We start from the raw sequence: 16,822 nt of genomic DNA, 5'->3' as shown, positions 1-16,822 counted from the left end.
CTACAGCAAGATCATGGATTTGGGTTGATGTGTGAAGTGCAGCAGGCAGGGGGTAAATTATTGAATTAGTAGCTTGTGGTATAGAGTTGCAAGTCGATTTTTATTTTCTGGTTCTTGCTGAACCTACTTGTCAGCTATGCAGTAATAATTGCACAAATGAACCACTAAGGAAGGGCGAAGGCTATCAAGTGCTTTCTCCAACACACAAAATGGTAGCCTACCATAACTTTTTAACATAACTCTTTTAAACTGCTAATTGTTCTGCATCACATTGAGAAAGAATTTTATATGGGTTCTAAACTCTATGCCTTATTTTAATCCTATAAAATCTTGTTGCTTTTTCAAAATGAAAATACACATACACGTCATTGCCCACATACACCTGTACAGAACTAACCTAAAGAAATGTTAATGTTGGGGTAGTGGTTGCTTAGTAGTTAGGATGTTGGACATCAGAAGATTGTGATTCCCAACACTGCCAAGCTCCCACTACTGGGCCCTTAAACCTCAACTGCTCAACTGCATAAATTAAATCATTTTCTAAAAAAAAAAAAGAAAATAGAGCACTTTTCTCTCACATTGTAAGTGTGATGGAAATTGACTGTGAATCACTGATGATAATAATTGCAGTATTTTAAGTGAAAATCTCTTTTGAAATGAGTCTAACAGCAGGTTTACTGCAAACTTCAAGCTTGGCTTGAAAATGGATAAGAGCTGATTTGCAAATGTAAATATAGTCATATCTCTGGGACAGAAGCGATTTACATATTCATCCTGCTGTCTGACAGCGTTATGATGGTCAGTGTATAGATCATCAGTGAAAAATGCTTTTCTCATCTTCTCTCTTCTCTTTGGCCCAATGATATGTCTCTTCTCTGGTGCATTTTCCCAAAGAGACATTCTCGTCTCTAAGACATAACAGACCATTTGCAAGAAAAAAATTATATGATTCTCACCTCACCTTTCTCAGCACCTCTCTTTCATCACTGCTATATTCTTTTAACCTATTAGAAACTTCCCCAACACACTTACAACCTCTAAAGTAGTATTTTAAAGTCACAGGCCATATTACACTTGCTGCTGGGATTCTTATTTCACTTCCAAATGTTCATAGGGCAGGTGCAAATTATTTAAAATAGCCTTGAATATGTTCCAGAGAAAATGTTGACTGTATGTTTATATTGTTTCATTTTAATTGCGCCTGGGACATGCTTTATTCCAGAGGAGCCTTCTCGTATGTAAAGCGGGTGACCCACAAGTCAGGAAAAAGAGAGTATGCAGCCAAGTTCATCTCAGCTCGAGCCAAGAGAAAAGCCTCAGCCTTGAGGGAGATGAACATCTTGTCTCAACTTGATCATGAAAGAATCGTCTACTTCCAGGATGCCTTTGAGAAGAAGAACGCGGTCATCATTGTTACTGAGATGTATCCTTTTCATGACTCTACAGAGAAAGAACGTTTCTGAAGTGAATACTTGTTTCATGTGCTTTAAAACCCTTGTGCTTGTACCCCATATTTTGCATATTTAAAATCTCATAAACTCATATATAGAAACAAGGTCCTGGATTACCTTTCCTTGAAACTATAATGCAGTAAAATTTGTTCTTACACTGTTCACAAAACCACTGAGTCCATGACAAAAATATATATAGGACATCTTTTTAATCTTTGTATTTATGTAAATAAACACCTTTTACGTGTTTTCTTGTGGGAAAAGTTTTATTCTTAAAGCATATAAATTATATTATGAAAACTGTTTCTCTGTAAGAAACTTCAACAGGCTCATATTCAAATAGGTAGAAGTAGCTAAAAGAGACATAGAACATATCAACAATGTCAGAATTGCATGCCAAACTATAATATAATGTAATATAATATAATATAATATAATATAATATAATATAATATAATATAATATAACAAAAATAATACCTTTACTTTTCTGTTTCCAAAACAAATATAAAAATGTGTATAATAAATATACAAGAAATCTAAATAATAAAACTGGCAATTACACCATATTTTATTCACAAATTCACATTAATGTCTGTGGACAATGTCCTTTTCAGGTAGGGCCTTGCATTTCAGCAAGTCATTGATAAATTGCATACTGCATCTTTCAGTCTAGACCTTTCACCAACTGGACATATACAGACTGTTACTAAAATACTGTATGTTGTACTCATCATTTTCATCAAATCAAAATCGCCATTTTCTTTCCTTAAAACGGTACATTTCCTCAGTTTCAACATTTTATGTTTTCTTTGTTCTATTGTGAATAAAATATGGGGTTATTAGATGTTTTTCAGTTACATTTTACAGAGCATCACTTTTTATTTGGAAATAGGATTGTATATAATATAATAACATGAAGAATTAGAGAAAGAAAAAAATGAAGTTGAAAACATTATTAATATACATTTGATTAATTTTCTGGAGCTGGTAGTAATTCTGGCCAATAGTAAGCCTTTTTTAATGCGGTTTTCTTTTATTTAAAAGAGTAAAATCTATAACTGGTGACTTTGTTAAGGTTTCTGGTAGAAGATGCTTATGTAACATTTATGGAAGGAGTCTCTAGGGCAGTTTTTTTTTCTACTCTATTTTCTGTCTCAAAAACCTTTCAAAGATGTTAATTTAACTATAGTATTGTTTAAAAAGGGACAGGTATTAATTATTTTTTAAGATTTCTATTTTTTGTTTATTATTAATTTATATTTTAAAAGAAATGTTTGTTTAATAGCACTATTAGATATCAGATTGAAATATATTGTGGAAAAAAAGCTGAGTATTTGCAGTAAAGCCTTTTAAGGGCTGCAGAGTGAGGCATGTAGTTTCACTTTCTTTAATTAATTTGGCCTGCTGCCATGACAGCTGCAGCAGCTGTATGTAATATAGGTCTGGTTATCGTTGTTGCTTATTTAGCTGGAATCACAGCCAATGAAGTTTCATTAAATAACACACTAAACGTGTATCTGCTCTTAACACTTACCTAAAGATGTCATGAGGAGCTTTTGGATAGACTAACGAAGAAATCAACAGTGATGGACACAGAGGTGAGTGGCTCCTTCCTGTCCTCCCCAGTACTTGTGTGCCCAGAAGTGAACTCCATCACAACTACAAGATGCATGGGATTTGTAAATCTTTTGTATTAATATTGTATGTTTTTCTTTTTTATTACTATTTCACAGATTTGCTCCAGTATTAAACAAGTGTTGGAGGGAATGAACTATCTTCATCAAAATAATATTCTGCATTTAGACATTAAGGTGAGTCTGTTATTGTATCTACTGTTTAGCAGTTCTTCACACAGTTGCTCATGCCGCCACATGAAATTGCGATAGATAGATAGATAGATAGATAGATAGATAGATAGATAGATAGATAGATAGATAGATAGATAGATAGATAGATAGATAGATAGATAGATAGATAGATTAGATTATTTTTAAACTATATAACTTCCTTTCCACCACATTACCACAGGGATCTGTTTAAGTCTCCTATTTTTCTATTTTTTCTGCAACTCCCTATCAAAGTATTTTTTGTATTATATTTTATTTCAATGCTGATTGATACTTTTAGATTATATTAGTAGTAAAACATACACAAATAATCTCTTGTTAATTCCTTCTTTTTTCTTAATCCTGACCACTTGTATTTTGACTCAAAGCCTGACAACATCTTAATGGCGGACCATTCAAGCGATCAGATCCGGATTTGTGATTTTGGAAACGCAGTGAAGTTTACACCTGGCGAAGCACAGTATTGCAAATATGGTACTCCAGAATTCATTGCCCCAGAGATTGTTAACCAGACACCAGTCTCCAAGGCAACTGACATCTGGTAAAACATCTACATCTGCCCACATCTCAAAATATAAAATATCATATGCAAATAAGAATGTCTTTAATATGCTAATTCCATCATTTCTTTCTTTAGGTCGGTTGGTGTCTTGACCTATCTGTGGTAGGTTGACTTTTTTGTGAGCCATATCTAATTTAAAAAATATATATTTTCAAGAATAAACTTGTTGATCTTATATTTTACATCCACTGAGTTTACTGTATGCTTTTTACTTCAAAATAAAATCAATATTAAGCAAAGTTTTCTCTTTCATTTAGCCTAACTGGCGTGTCTCCATTTGCGGGAGAAAATGACCGCACCTCAGTCCTCAACATCAGGAATTACAATGTGGCTTTCGAGGAGAGTATGTTTGCTGATCTCTGCCATGAAGCAAAAGGATTTGTCATCAAATTACTTGTGGCTGACAGGCTGTAAGTGCAAAGTGCTGTTAAATCTATCTGTACAAGTCATTCGTGAATTTTATCTAAAGTACCCACTGAACATTTAGCATTTTAATGTCATCATGCGGCTTTTCTTTCTTCTCCACAGGAGGCCTGATGCCTCTGAGTGTCTTCGTCATCCATGGTTCAAGGTAGAAAGGGGATGGCATTAACAACAATAAAACTATTAACAGAGAGAAGAATGAAAAAGCGACCATTGCCAGAATAACCTATAATCTGCATTTTTTGCATTTACATTTTTACTGAAAATATGTACTGTTTTGTTAATTAGAATTAATCTTTTGATAAAAAAATAAATAAACTTGCATTACCAATAAAAGCACAAAAACACAGAGAGCAAATGTATATTTAAATGGAAATATAGATCATTTTTTTTAGTTATTATCATTTATTAACCCTTTATTATTACAATTAAAATAATTTACGCTAGCAAGCAGGTCAATTAAAGTAAATATTATTGTGTCATAATAAATATTAATAGATCCTATGCATTTTTCTAATCATTCACTATTTATGAGCCCAACATACACCGCAATGCCTCATGCTAATATACTAATAGCAGTTATTGTCATTTCTTTCCCATATGAAGAATCATTCTATGCAATTTCTTTTTCTGACAGCCCTTTATCTTTTTCAGGTACAAAATAAGGGAAAGAACATCAGCACAGAGTCCCTAAAAAAATTCTTGTTGAGAAGAAAATGGCAGGTCAGGAAAAAAAGAACATAGAAGTTTTATTTTCATGCTATATTTCTTTTTAATGTTATACTAACTATCATAAACTATTTACAGAGGTCTCTTATTAGCTACAAGTCCAAAATGGTCATGAGGTCAATCCCTGCATTGATGGATGACTCTTCAAGCCATATTTCCATAGCTGTTCCACGACATTTAAAAGAAGGCTCACCACCACCATCTTCTTCGTCGGACTCTGATGAAGATATTGATGAACTGCCATTTATTCCAATGCCAATGAATATGGAGTTCTCAGGCTCAAGAATGTCACTGAATGAGATTATTGGGGATGATGAAATAGTCAAGACGAATAGCAAACTTCAAAGGTCAGGACCAACTGCTGAAAAGCCAGAGCCCATGGAGTGTGAGCAATTAGATGTAGCTGGTGATGCTGATGTGCGAGGCCGACCAAGAAAAAGGACAACACTTGAAGATGAAAATGGGTCCTCTAATGAAGAATCAGGTGGGGTGTCAAAGAGGTCAGAGCAGGCAAAAATACCCCTTAAAAGAGGTTCAAGTATGGAGTCTGACATACCTGAAGGATCTCACCGTAGGGGTGAACTGCGTAGAGGGAGCTCAGCAGATAGTGCCCTACAACTTCATATCAAGCCAGAAGAGGGTGCTGAGGAGAGTCCTATAGAAGGTAGAAGAATCCTTAAAAAGTCTGTGTCTATGGAATTGCCAAGAAGGAGCCCAAGCCCAGGAGCAGCCCAGATGAGCCAGGAGGATTATGCCTTGAAACTGGAGCTGATGAGACAAAGGCTTCTTAGAGGAGGCTCTGTGGACAACAAAATGAGTGGCCTTCGCGGCCCACTGCTGGAGACCTTAGGCATGGGTGATGAAAAGTGTTTTATAAGAGGACCTCGTCTAGGTAACCCTCCATTAGTTCGGGCAGCGTCCAGTGACTCTCCTCGAGATGACATTCCAAAGACCAAAGTGTTCCGCAAGAGTGCTTCCTTCAGCCAGGGTGATGCTGAGCCTATGCCCCTACACCGAAGAATTGGGGCACCTTTAGAGATTCCTGTAGCCCAGGTTGAAGAACGTCGCCTGCAGGAAGCTGTGTCTATGTCTGTTCTTGCTGAGCCAGTCAAGCCAGATTCAAGCCCCATTACCCCAAAATCACTTACTCCTGAACCAAAGAAACACGAGATAAATATAAAGGTAGAAGACAAAGAACCATCACCTGTCAAGGAGCTTATGCATGAGGAAATTTCTATTGAGCAAACAGACATTGCTTCTAAAGTAAAAGGTAATGATAAAAAGTCCAGTGATGATGTAGTCCAAAAGAAAGATTTGAGCATGTTACAGGAAACTGTCCAAGAACCAAAGAAAGTCCCGCAAAGTAGGTCAACACCTGTTATGGTGCCAAGAGTAATAGTAGAAAAAATTGAGGAAGAGGAGGAAGGAGAGGAGAATGAACTAACAGAATCTGTAATAGAACAGGAGCTTTCTGTTGATAAGATGGAGGATGAAGAAATTGAAGAAGTAGTATCACTGGTTAAAACCTCTGAGATAATTACACCCACTAGTACCACTGAGGTTGCTTCAGTTGGGGCCCCTCAGAGTGCTGTCTCAACATATATGACCCCCAGTCCCCCTGTCCTAACTGTACTGCCAGATGGCAGGACCTCTGCATATGCAAGTATCATGCAGGCCATTATAGTTCCATCACTGCAACCAAGCCAAACCACAACTATCCCTGCATCTACAATTATATCTACAACACCAACTTACTCAACTGGACCTGGTGCTACAACCATGGTCAGACATATTTCAGAGCCAACTCTTTTGTCAGCAATATCATCGAAGTCAGATACTCAGCAAACCACTGAACATCCCGCAGTTTTCTCTCAAGTTGCTTCAGTAGAACAATCAGCAAAGGAACCAAGTCCACCCAAGACTCCCACACAAGTTACCCCAGAATCCTCTTCCAAAGGTCAATTCAAGGATCTTGCCTCTGAAGAGGTCTTTGAGGCTCGGTTTAAGAAACGTGAGTCGTCTCTAACTCGTGGGCTGAAACTACTTTCAAGGCAAAAGAACGAAGAAAAATCCCCAGTTGCTCCTGAGGTTACAGAAGAGATGTATCGTCCAGGTCCAGTTGGTGCTCCTTTAGAGTTTGTACACAGAAACCTGGAGAAATCCAAATCTGTTCAAGACCTCCGTGAAGCACAAAAAGATCCAGGTTTCATGAGAAGACTGTCCATGCGTCTGAAGAGGTCCCCTTCAGTTGAGCGGAATGATGAAAAGCACAAAGAAGAAGATATCAGTGTCCCTAGGCGTCGTTTATCTTGGGCATTGGGTAGGAGAGGGTCACAGGACAAAAAAGAAGTGGAGATGATGAGACTGGATGGAGGACCAGAAGCACCTCCAGAGCCAGAGACCAAAAAACCAAATGAGTCTCCTGTGCTAGCCATGCGCAGAAAGATCAGCAACACAGTGGCTGGCATCTCGATGAAGATCAGGAGCCATTCTGAGGAAAGGAAAGATGAAAAAGAGGAGAAGACAGAAACAAAGAAGACTCCTTTGCTGTCTATACTGCGCCGTTCTACCTCAGAAGGAGCCAGTCTGAAGAGGATGGGCATCCCACAGAATCAGTTAGCTTCCCAGGCTGGCAACGGGGCTTCCTCTGAGTCTTTGGATTCCATGTCCAGCATTCAGTCGGAGTCAGCCGTCAAAAGTATGTTAAATAACAATTCATACTGTAAGGTTTATTGTGAAGTTGATTGTGAATTATTGGAGAATTGAGTCTGAGAGTTAAGATCATTTCCTTCAAGGTGTAGAGACTGAGCGGAGGTCACGGTGGGATAGATGGGGCCTAACCAGAGGGAGAAAAGATAAGACCATATCCCAGCCTGACATACCCACTGCTTTAGCCAGAGAGAACGGCTCACTTCGCTCTCGTCAGTACGCCCGGACAGCCTCAGGTAGGCCTTATGACAGTATAATAGTTACTAAATTGTTGTACAAAATAAAAATTTATCTCAAACAGTGTATAGGAACCAGGATCTTTTTTTTACTTTTTTCTAATTGGGTAGGCTTTTCTCATAACTCACACTTATCACTATGAATTATGTATGCAGAAATTGCTGCGAATCTATCGAAGGAATAATGATTGTTTGATTTACATAGACTTCCCTCCAGTATTCCATATCAAACTGAGGGACCATGTTCTGCTTGAGGGAGATCCAGTCACTCTCAGCTGCTTGCCTGCTGGCAGTCCTCATCCACGCATCACATGGATGAAAGGTATGGAACCAAATAAATGATGTCAGTTAACATTGGATGATTAATTGGCTCATTTTAAAATGCAGCCTGACTAAATTGCTATATGAATAATAGAATGCTATCAAAAACAGTCTATTTGGATAATTGAAGCTCTTTTTTCATCATTATTTGAATAATTGATTTACATGTATTAAAGCTTTAATTGATTTATTTTTATAAAAGAAGCAATTTCATTGAGTTCATGCATGTTGTTATATGATTTTTTTTTATGCGTACTGTTTAAAGGAATGTAATCTTTTTTCTCATAGTTTTTGCTAGTTTTTTTCATGCATTAAAATTAAACAGCAATAATTTGTTCAGCTAAAACTTCACCAGCCAAAATTGTAATAATGAATCAGCTGAAACCAGCTCTGTAACATGACTTGTTGCATTCCTAAACTGAATCATGGACCTATATTTAGATTGTGGGATGAGATTGTCATGAGCACAGGAGATATTTTTAGAACACTGTCTCACACGCAAAATATCAGCGCAAAGTCATACTTTACTACATTATCCAAAATTATTTATAGAAAGTAGCAATTGGGGGGCATTTTGAGATAATTGAAGTTAACATGATTTTGTTGTCAATTGAAAAATAATCGTATGGCTTGAATGGGTTTGTGGATTCGTTTGTGTCTGTTCAGATAAAAAGATACTGGAAATTGACCCAAGAATGAATGTCATCTCTTGCCCTGATGGGAGACAGCTGCTGATGATTATGAAGACCACCAAGAAAGACGCAGGCCTTTATGAATGTGTGGCCACAAATGCATTAGCCTCTGTCAGCAGCTCCTGTAAACTATCTCTAGCCCGTGAGTACATGCAAATATAAGCATATGTACATACAGTATGTTCATGGCAGGATAACCAGAAAATCCGTCAGAGGCTCAGCCTGGATGGAGGCTCAAGAGACTTGAGTATTTCATTGTGAGCTTATGTAATATTTGCAACAAATCAGAAAGGTGAATATTTTTAATATTATGTTGCAGGTCAGATACAAAACAGAAGAAGAGGAAGACGTTAACTGTATAGTAAAGTTCTGCGAGCAATATTTAATATTCTATTATTAAATATACATTCATTTGTTGGAATAGGGCTTCGTACAGTAATTTTACTAATTCCCACAAATGTTGTCTTACTCTTTGATTGAATGAAAAGGCTACTCCGGTTTTTATCAATGTGCAAAGCAAATTTGTCCACAGAACAGGCGACAGCTTTTCTATTTTAAGCCTGAATTAAAACTAATGAACTGAGCAACGATATTTGCAAGTAGGACTAAGAGTTGTAACAGTCACATTAAATAAGTTTGGGAATATTTGCATTTCTATGCTGAAATTTCACACTTTGTTGCACCAGACTGCCAATGACATTTTACATGAATCTGTTTTGTAATGCAATTAAACCTGAATTTTTTTAGGAATTTCTCAAGTGATCAGACTTAGAAGTTCCTAAGAAATATCACTGAAAAATTCAGATTATTTTAAACAGATTCTCTAATGCTACAGTAGATGCCTGTAAGTTTTGAGAATCTGTTTAAAATAATGTTTACTCCTACATTAAACATCAGTCTATTTCCTGGAAGTCACATTCAATATGAATTAAACTTTTAATGTTTAGGTCTGCCAAACCAGCCTGGTACGCCAGAGGTTCCTCAAAAGTATCAAAACACAGCATTGGTGGTGTGGCGTCCATCAGACACCGTGGCCCCTTGTACTTATTGTCTGGAGCGGAAGACAGAAGGTGAGCATCCTTTAAACATTCAGTTGTAAGGAATGCTTACATGGTAACAGTACAGTGTGGAGGAGACAATGAAAGTTTGTGCTAATTTATAAACAGGTGTAATATTATCAGCCAGTAATCATTGTATATCTTAATGTGTGTCAGAATATTCTAAAATGTATTATACATTAGAATAAATTCAGAATGTATATAGTTTCTGTTGTGTATAACACTTTTGAGATCGATTTCTCAGAGGCTAGAACAGCATTTGAGATGCTGAGCTCTTCTGGGCAAGTAGATCTTTACCGCCACCATTAGTACAAACTGTGTATTGCATTGGATTCCTTTCTTCTGCTTCAGGTTTAGGGATTGTCTCTAAAAATTGAAACTTTTTCAAAAAAGTAAAAACTTTCCAAGACAGTTAAATACATTATGTTGTCTAATATTACTGTAGGTCATAATTTTTGTAAGCACATTTTTATATCACCTTATCTTTCTACCTAGGTGAAAGTAACTGGCTGATTGTAGCCACTGGAGTGGCCGACTGTTACTACAATGTCAAAGACCTTCCGTCTGGCGCCACCTACAGGTTCAGAGTGGCTTGTGTGAATAAAGCTGGCCAGGGACCATACAGTAATCTGTCAGAGAAAGTCACTCTAGATGCTGCAGGTAAATGTAACTTTATTCCACATGTTGCAAATGTTGTGTCCATATATCTAGTTAAAACTATAAGGGTTACAAATGATTATTTTAAAAATAAATAATTAGGATTGAATATAACCCAGCCATTAGGGTTGTACAAGTCACTGCATTCTTAGTGCCAGTCCCAAGCCCAGATAAATGGGAAGGGTTGTGTTAGGAAGGGCATTAAGCATAAAACATGTGCAAATCAAATATGTGGATCACGAATCAGAAATTCATAACGGATTGGACGAGGGCCAGGTTACCAACGACTGCCACAGATATTTTTAGCCAACAGGGTACCAGTGGAAATTGGGCTACTGTTGGCCGGAGAAGGAGAAGGAGAGGGGAAGATGTATACAGGGACAGCAGGGAAATGAGAAGATTAGTAGAATGGAGGTTAGAGTTGACACTTTAATTGTTGGTACTATGACTGATAAAAGGAGAGAGGTAGCTGATATGATGGAGTGAAGAAAGACACTTGTATGTTTAGGAGACCAAGTGGAAAGGGAGAAATGGCCAGAAACATTGGAGGTGGGTTTAAACTTTTCTATCATGGTGTGGATGGAAATGATGTAGGGGTGATCCTGAAGGAAGAGAACAGTAAAAGTGTAGTGGAGGTGAAGAGAGTTTCTGATAGGGTTATGAACATGAAGCTGGAAGTTGAAGGGGTGATGATAAATGTCATCACTGCTTATGCTATGCAAGGGGGTTGTGAGATGGAGGAGAAGGAAAAATTCTGGAGTTAGATGAAGTGGAAGAAGGTGTACCTATTAAAGAAAGATTAGTGATTGGGTGGGCAGATACTTGGTGTGACACCTGGAAATGAAAAGGTAGACAAAAAGACGTGGTGGTGGAATGAGGAAGTGCAGAAGAGCATAAGGAGAAAGAGGTTGGCGAAACAGGATTGGGATCGACAGAGAGATGAGAAAAGTGGACAGGAGTACAAGGAGATGCGGCAGCAGGTGAAGAGGGATGTGGATAAAGCAAAGGAAAAGGCATATGAGGAGCTGTATAAGAAGTTGGACACTAAGGAAGGAGAAAAAGATTTATACTGATCGACCAGGCAGAGGGACCGAGCTGGGAAGGATGTGCTGCAAGTTAGTGCAATAAAGGATGTAGATGGAAATGTGTTGACTAGTGAGGAGAGTGTTTAGAGAAGATGGAGGGAGTATTTTAAAAAGCTGATGAACGAGGAAAATGAGAGAAAGAGGGGAAGTAAGAGCAGAGATTAAAAGGATGAAGAGTGTAAGGTCGGTTAGACCAATTGACATACCAGTAGAAGCATTAGTTTAGGAGAGATCCCAGTGTAGTTTTTAAAGAGATATCTTAACAAAACTCTGGAAGTGAGAGGATGCCTGAGGAATGGAGAAAGAGTGTGCTGGTACTGATCTTTAAGAATAAGGGAGATGTGCAGACCTGCAGTAACTACATGGGATAAAAGTTGATCAGTCACACCATGAAGTTATGGGAAAGAGTAGTGGAAGCCAGGCTGAGAGAAGAGGTGACCATCTGTGAGGAACATTATGGTTTTATGCAGAGGAAGAGCACTACAGACACAATATTTGCACTGAGGATGTTAATGCAGAAGTATAGAAGGTCAGAAAGAGTTGCATTGTGTGTTTGTGGATTTAGAGAAAGCATAGGACAGGGTGCCGGGAGAGTAGTTGTGGTATGAGTAAGTCAGATGTAGCAAAAATGTATGTGAGGGTGGTGCAGGACATGTATAAGGACAGTGTGACAGCAGTGAAGTCTGCAGTAGGAACAACAGACTGGTTCAAGGTGGAGATGGAACAAGGATCAGCTCTGAGCCCTTTCCTGTTTGCAGTGGTGATGGACAGGTTGACGAACGAGGTCAGACAGGAGTCTCCATGGACTATGATTTTTGCAGATTATATTGTGATTTGTGGTAAGAGTGGAGAAGAGCCTGGAGAGGTGGAGGTACGTGCTGGGGAGAAGGGAAATTAAAGTTAGTAGAAGTAAGACAGAATGTGAATGAGAGGGAGGGCAGTGGAGTGGTGCGGTTGCAGGGAGAAGAGGTGGAGAAGGTGGAGGAGTTCAGGTACCTGGGGTCAACAGTGCAAAGTAATGGAGAGTGTGTTAGAGAAGTGAAGAAAAGAGTGCAGGCAGGGTGGAGTGGGTGAAGAAGAGAGACAGGAGTGATTTGTGATAGAAGAGTATCTGCAAGAATGAAAGGGAAAGTTTATAGGACTGTGGTGAGACCTGCGATGTTGTATGGTTTAGAGACAGTGGCACTAAAAAAGTAAAAGACAGGTAGTGGAGCTGGAGGTAGCAGAGTTGAAGATGCTGAGTTTTAATTGGGAGTGACGAGGATAGACAGGATTAGAAACAAGTTTATTAGAGGGACAGCACATGTATGACGTTTTGGAGACAAGGTAATGGGGGCCCGATTAAGATGGTTCAGACATGTGCAGAGGAGAGACATTGGGGAAAACAGGTAGAAGAATGCTGAGGATGGAGCCACCAAGAAGGAGTAAAAAAGGAAGGCCAAGGAGGCGGTTTATGGATGTGGTGAGGAAAGACATGCGGGTAGTTGGGTTGAAAGAGGCAGATGTAGAATACAGGGGGGTATAAAGACGGATGATCCACTGTGGGGACCCCTAATGGGAGAAGCCGGAAGAAGAAGAAGATATTTGTCGTTGTCAAAGTTTTTGTAATTATAAAAAATAAGTATTTATTTCAATTTCAAAGTACTTAATTGACATGATTATTCATATGCAATATTTACAACATCAGTGTAAATGACAAAAGTATACTAATAATGCAAATACAATTTAATAATGTAAATAAATCAATTTAATTAATAACAGTGAAAAATAATAAAATATGAAGGATTCTGCTGTAGATCAATAGTGGGGTTACAGCAATTATGTACAAAATAAAATGAAAAGTTAAAGATTATATATTTAAACACATAGTAAAGTAAATTAGAAATTTTGTGAATCATATGTATGATGACAATGTAATGGTCCAGTGAGATGTGTTTAGAGCAGTAGTTGTTGTATTAGTTTCGATTCATGTGCAGCTCAGAAATAAATTTTGCTGCAGCATGAGTCTGATTGCTTTCCTCCAGTAACACCTGCTTCTGTTCTGCTTATGATTAGCTGCTGAAGTATGAGAGAAGCTTAAAAAAGTAAAAGTATTTTCTTTTTTAAATAATGACAACATTTTATTAAAATGCTCATAATTGGAAAGTTTGGGAATATTCATTCAGCTAGAATATTATTGTATAAATAATGATTCTTTTATTTGGATATTTTGGATTATGTAGATGAAAATAGACTGTATAGATATTAATATGGATATTTATGGCTGCCAAAAGTTTGAGAATCCCTACTAACCCAATTCCTTTATTCAATGTGGTAAATATTTGTAAAAAAAATTTTAATGTTTTTTTTTCTACAGCACCTCCAAAATCCACAGGAACAGTCATCGTCAAAACTCTTCCATCATCTGCAGGTCCTGCCGTGGTGACCTCTACTATGACTGTACCTCCTATAAAGCTTGCTGGGAGTAAACCTGTCCCCACTTCTTCTACAACTCCAGTACAGTCTTCTGCTGCACAACCTGCCAAACCTGCTGCACAACCTGCCAAACCTGCTGCACCTTCTGCCAAACCTGCTGCACCTTCTGAGAAACCTGCTACACGTTCTGACAAATCTGCTGCACCTTCTGAGAAACCTGCTACACGTTCTGACAAATCTGCTGCACCTTCTGCCAAACCACCCCCAACAACTCTATCTCCTGCTAAAACACCCATGTCAGCCTCCACAAATCATAATGTACCCAAGGTTCCTCAGCCTTCTAGCCCTAGTACATCTGCTTCCAGCACACCTGCCCCCAGCATGCCCACCCTGACCAAAGCCAAAACTACCCTTAATATCACAGTGTCCAAACCTGCAACTACTCCATCTACATCCAAACTTTCTCCTCCTGTTGTTCTCCCTAAACCCCAGACTCCTATCAATGTGGTTTCACCCATGGCAATAACCCCTCCAGTGTCCCCACCCCCATTAGTTTCTCCTCCATCCAACCTTGGTAAACCCATTTCCTCAGTACCCATGTATGTCCCTGCAAGTACAACAGCACCTGTGACTTCAGTCACCCCTAAAACTCCCTCTCCCGCCCTGCCTCCACCTGTGGTGCTGGTTACGAGTCTCACCCCTGTTGGAGAAGGCAGTGCTACTCCAAGCAGGGTGACCCCTAGTGGGAGGGTCACTCCATCAGGACGTGTTACTCCGACAGGGCGGAGAACTCCATTGGGCAAGACAGGAGAGTCTGCCTTACGTCAGGGTGTGCCTCAGAAGCCCTATACCTTCATGGATGAGAAGCCAGGTAATGCACACTATATAAGTACAAATCTATTTGAGTTTATTCATTTTTATATATATCCCTCGTGGCATTTAGAGGGTTTTTGTTTGTTTGGTTTGTTTTTAAGTAGTTAAAGTCTAGTTGTTTATCACTGTTTTATGATTTTTGATCTTTCATTCAGAGGCCGTTTTGGCGTCATCCGAGAGTGCAGAGAAAACGCTACAGGAAACCTCTTTATGGCTAAAATTGTTCCATATGAGCCTGAGAGCAAGCAGAGTGTTCTGCAGGAGTATGAAATCCTCAAGGCCTTGCATCATGACAAGATTATGTCTCTCCACGAGGCCTATGTCACACCACGCTACCTCGTGCTCATCTCCGAGTGCTGCACTGGCAAAGAGCTTCTCCACAGCCTGATTGATAGGTCAGAAGCCATCTGGCTTCCAGATTTTCACTGATTGGGAGACAAATAACCTTGGCATTGGTTTAGTTCAGAAAATTTGCTTACTTCCTCTTGCTATTAGCTCTTGGAGCATTCCAACATCTTGCAATTCCAGATGTATTTCAGTTCACAGCTACTATTTCGAAACAAATATGCAGCTTAAATTGTAGTAATAACCTATAATAAAGCTTTAATTCCAGTTCACTTCTTATGTAATCAAAAATCATTCTTTCTAGAGCAGAGAAAGTAGATACACGTGTACTCAAGGCCCCATTGTTTGGTAAAAATGTTCACTCCTTTTCAGGTTCCGTTATTCTGAAGACGACGTGGTGTCCTATATTGTGCAAATCCTGCAGGGTCTGGACTACCTGCACAGCAGACGAATTCTGCACTTAGACATAAAGCCTGAAAACATTATAGCCACCTACATGAACACGATCAAGATCATTGATTTCGGCAGTGCTCAGACGTTCAACCCACTCTTTCTGAAGCAGTTCAGCCCCCCTGTAGGAACGCTGGAGTATATGTGTAAGTAAAGAGTTCTGTGGTCACAAAGAGAAATTTAACTTCAATCCATTTAAAAACCTACTTTTTATTATTTTAGGAAGCACATTGGTCATGTTGCACAAAAGTAATCATTCAGAGTAATTTTACACATATGAATCTTCACATCATATACAATCTAGGCTTGCCTTCTTTCTATTTATGCCTTTTCAGGAGTTCATACTAACCTTGTAACCTTTACCATTTGAGCATGTGTTTCTTTTGCTCTTTTTATGGAAGTAATTGAGCACATCCTTGTGCTCTGTAATTTGCGTTTCTTTTTGAATCCCGGCTGGTTTCTAAAAGCTCCCGAGATGATAAAAGGAGACATTGTGGGTCCTCCAGCTGACATCTGGAGTGTTGGTGTGCTGACATATATCATGTAAGTGATGATCGCTACTCTGCAGCAACAATTCTTTTGCTTATGAAAGTTAAAAACTTTACATTTCTATATCATTTGAGATGTCAATATATGAAAGTGCATTGCATTGTGTATCTTGAATATGATTTGGACAAGTGTCACATTATGGACTGAATTTAATTTGAAGTTTTATTAATACAGTTTATGAAATATCATAAAGTTCTTGTTGCTGTTGTGGATAATGTTTAGGCTCAGTGGACGGTTACCATTCACGGAGAGTACTCCAACAGAGACAGAGGCCAGAATCCAGGCAGCCAAGTTTGACCTCAGCAAGCTGTACCAAAACGTATCCCAAAGTGCCTCTCTGTTCCTTAAGAAGATCCTGTGCAGCTACCCTTGGTGTGTACAGTGTACTTTATCTTCTCCAAACATTATCTATCTGTCT

At 38.6% G+C, this 16,822-nt stretch overlaps 1 protein-coding gene across 9 annotated transcripts in view; it reads left to right on the top strand.

Moving 5' to 3' along the window:
* The window catches only part of LOC124381683 (striated muscle preferentially expressed protein kinase-like), a 95,862-nt gene that overhangs the window by 75,068 nt on the left and 3,972 nt on the right, over positions 1–16,822 (top strand). For 8 of the 9 annotated variants that reach the window (XM_046843503.1, XM_046843565.1, XM_046843531.1 and 5 more), the window contains 17 exons: positions 1,223–1,423; positions 2,994–3,051; positions 3,187–3,264; positions 3,669–3,841; positions 3,938–3,964; positions 4,120–4,272; positions 4,391–4,433; positions 4,940–5,008; positions 5,093–7,712; positions 7,810–7,959; positions 8,165–8,281; positions 8,947–9,114; positions 9,920–10,042; positions 10,526–10,690; positions 14,129–15,058; positions 15,216–15,455; positions 15,778–15,919. In XM_046843503.1, coding sequence (XP_046699459.1) covers positions 1,223–1,423; positions 2,994–3,051; positions 3,187–3,264; positions 3,669–3,841; positions 3,938–3,964; positions 4,120–4,272; positions 4,391–4,433; positions 4,940–5,008; positions 5,093–7,712; positions 7,810–7,959; positions 8,165–8,281; positions 8,947–9,114; positions 9,920–10,042; positions 10,526–10,690; positions 14,129–15,058; positions 15,216–15,448 — 5,308 coding nt within the window. In that variant the 3' untranslated portion in view covers positions 15,449–15,455; positions 15,778–15,919. Of the gene's footprint in view, positions 1–1,222; positions 1,424–2,993; positions 3,052–3,186; positions 3,265–3,668; positions 3,842–3,937; positions 3,965–4,119; positions 4,273–4,390; positions 4,434–4,939; positions 5,009–5,092; positions 7,713–7,809; positions 7,960–8,164; positions 8,282–8,946; positions 9,115–9,919; positions 10,043–10,525; positions 10,691–14,128; positions 15,059–15,215; positions 15,456–15,777; positions 16,002–16,322; positions 16,399–16,626; positions 16,777–16,822 lie in introns of those variants that run through there. The other variant, XM_046843577.1, reaches the window with a different exon arrangement.

The sequence above is a fragment of the Silurus meridionalis genome, chromosome 3 (assembly GCF_014805685.1).
Source record: "Silurus meridionalis isolate SWU-2019-XX chromosome 3, ASM1480568v1, whole genome shotgun sequence".
NCBI classification, from domain to species: Eukaryota; Metazoa; Chordata; class Actinopteri; order Siluriformes; family Siluridae; genus Silurus; species Silurus meridionalis.
Note: the sequence above shows the minus strand (reverse complement) of the source record. Positions and strands in the feature narration are given on the sequence as shown.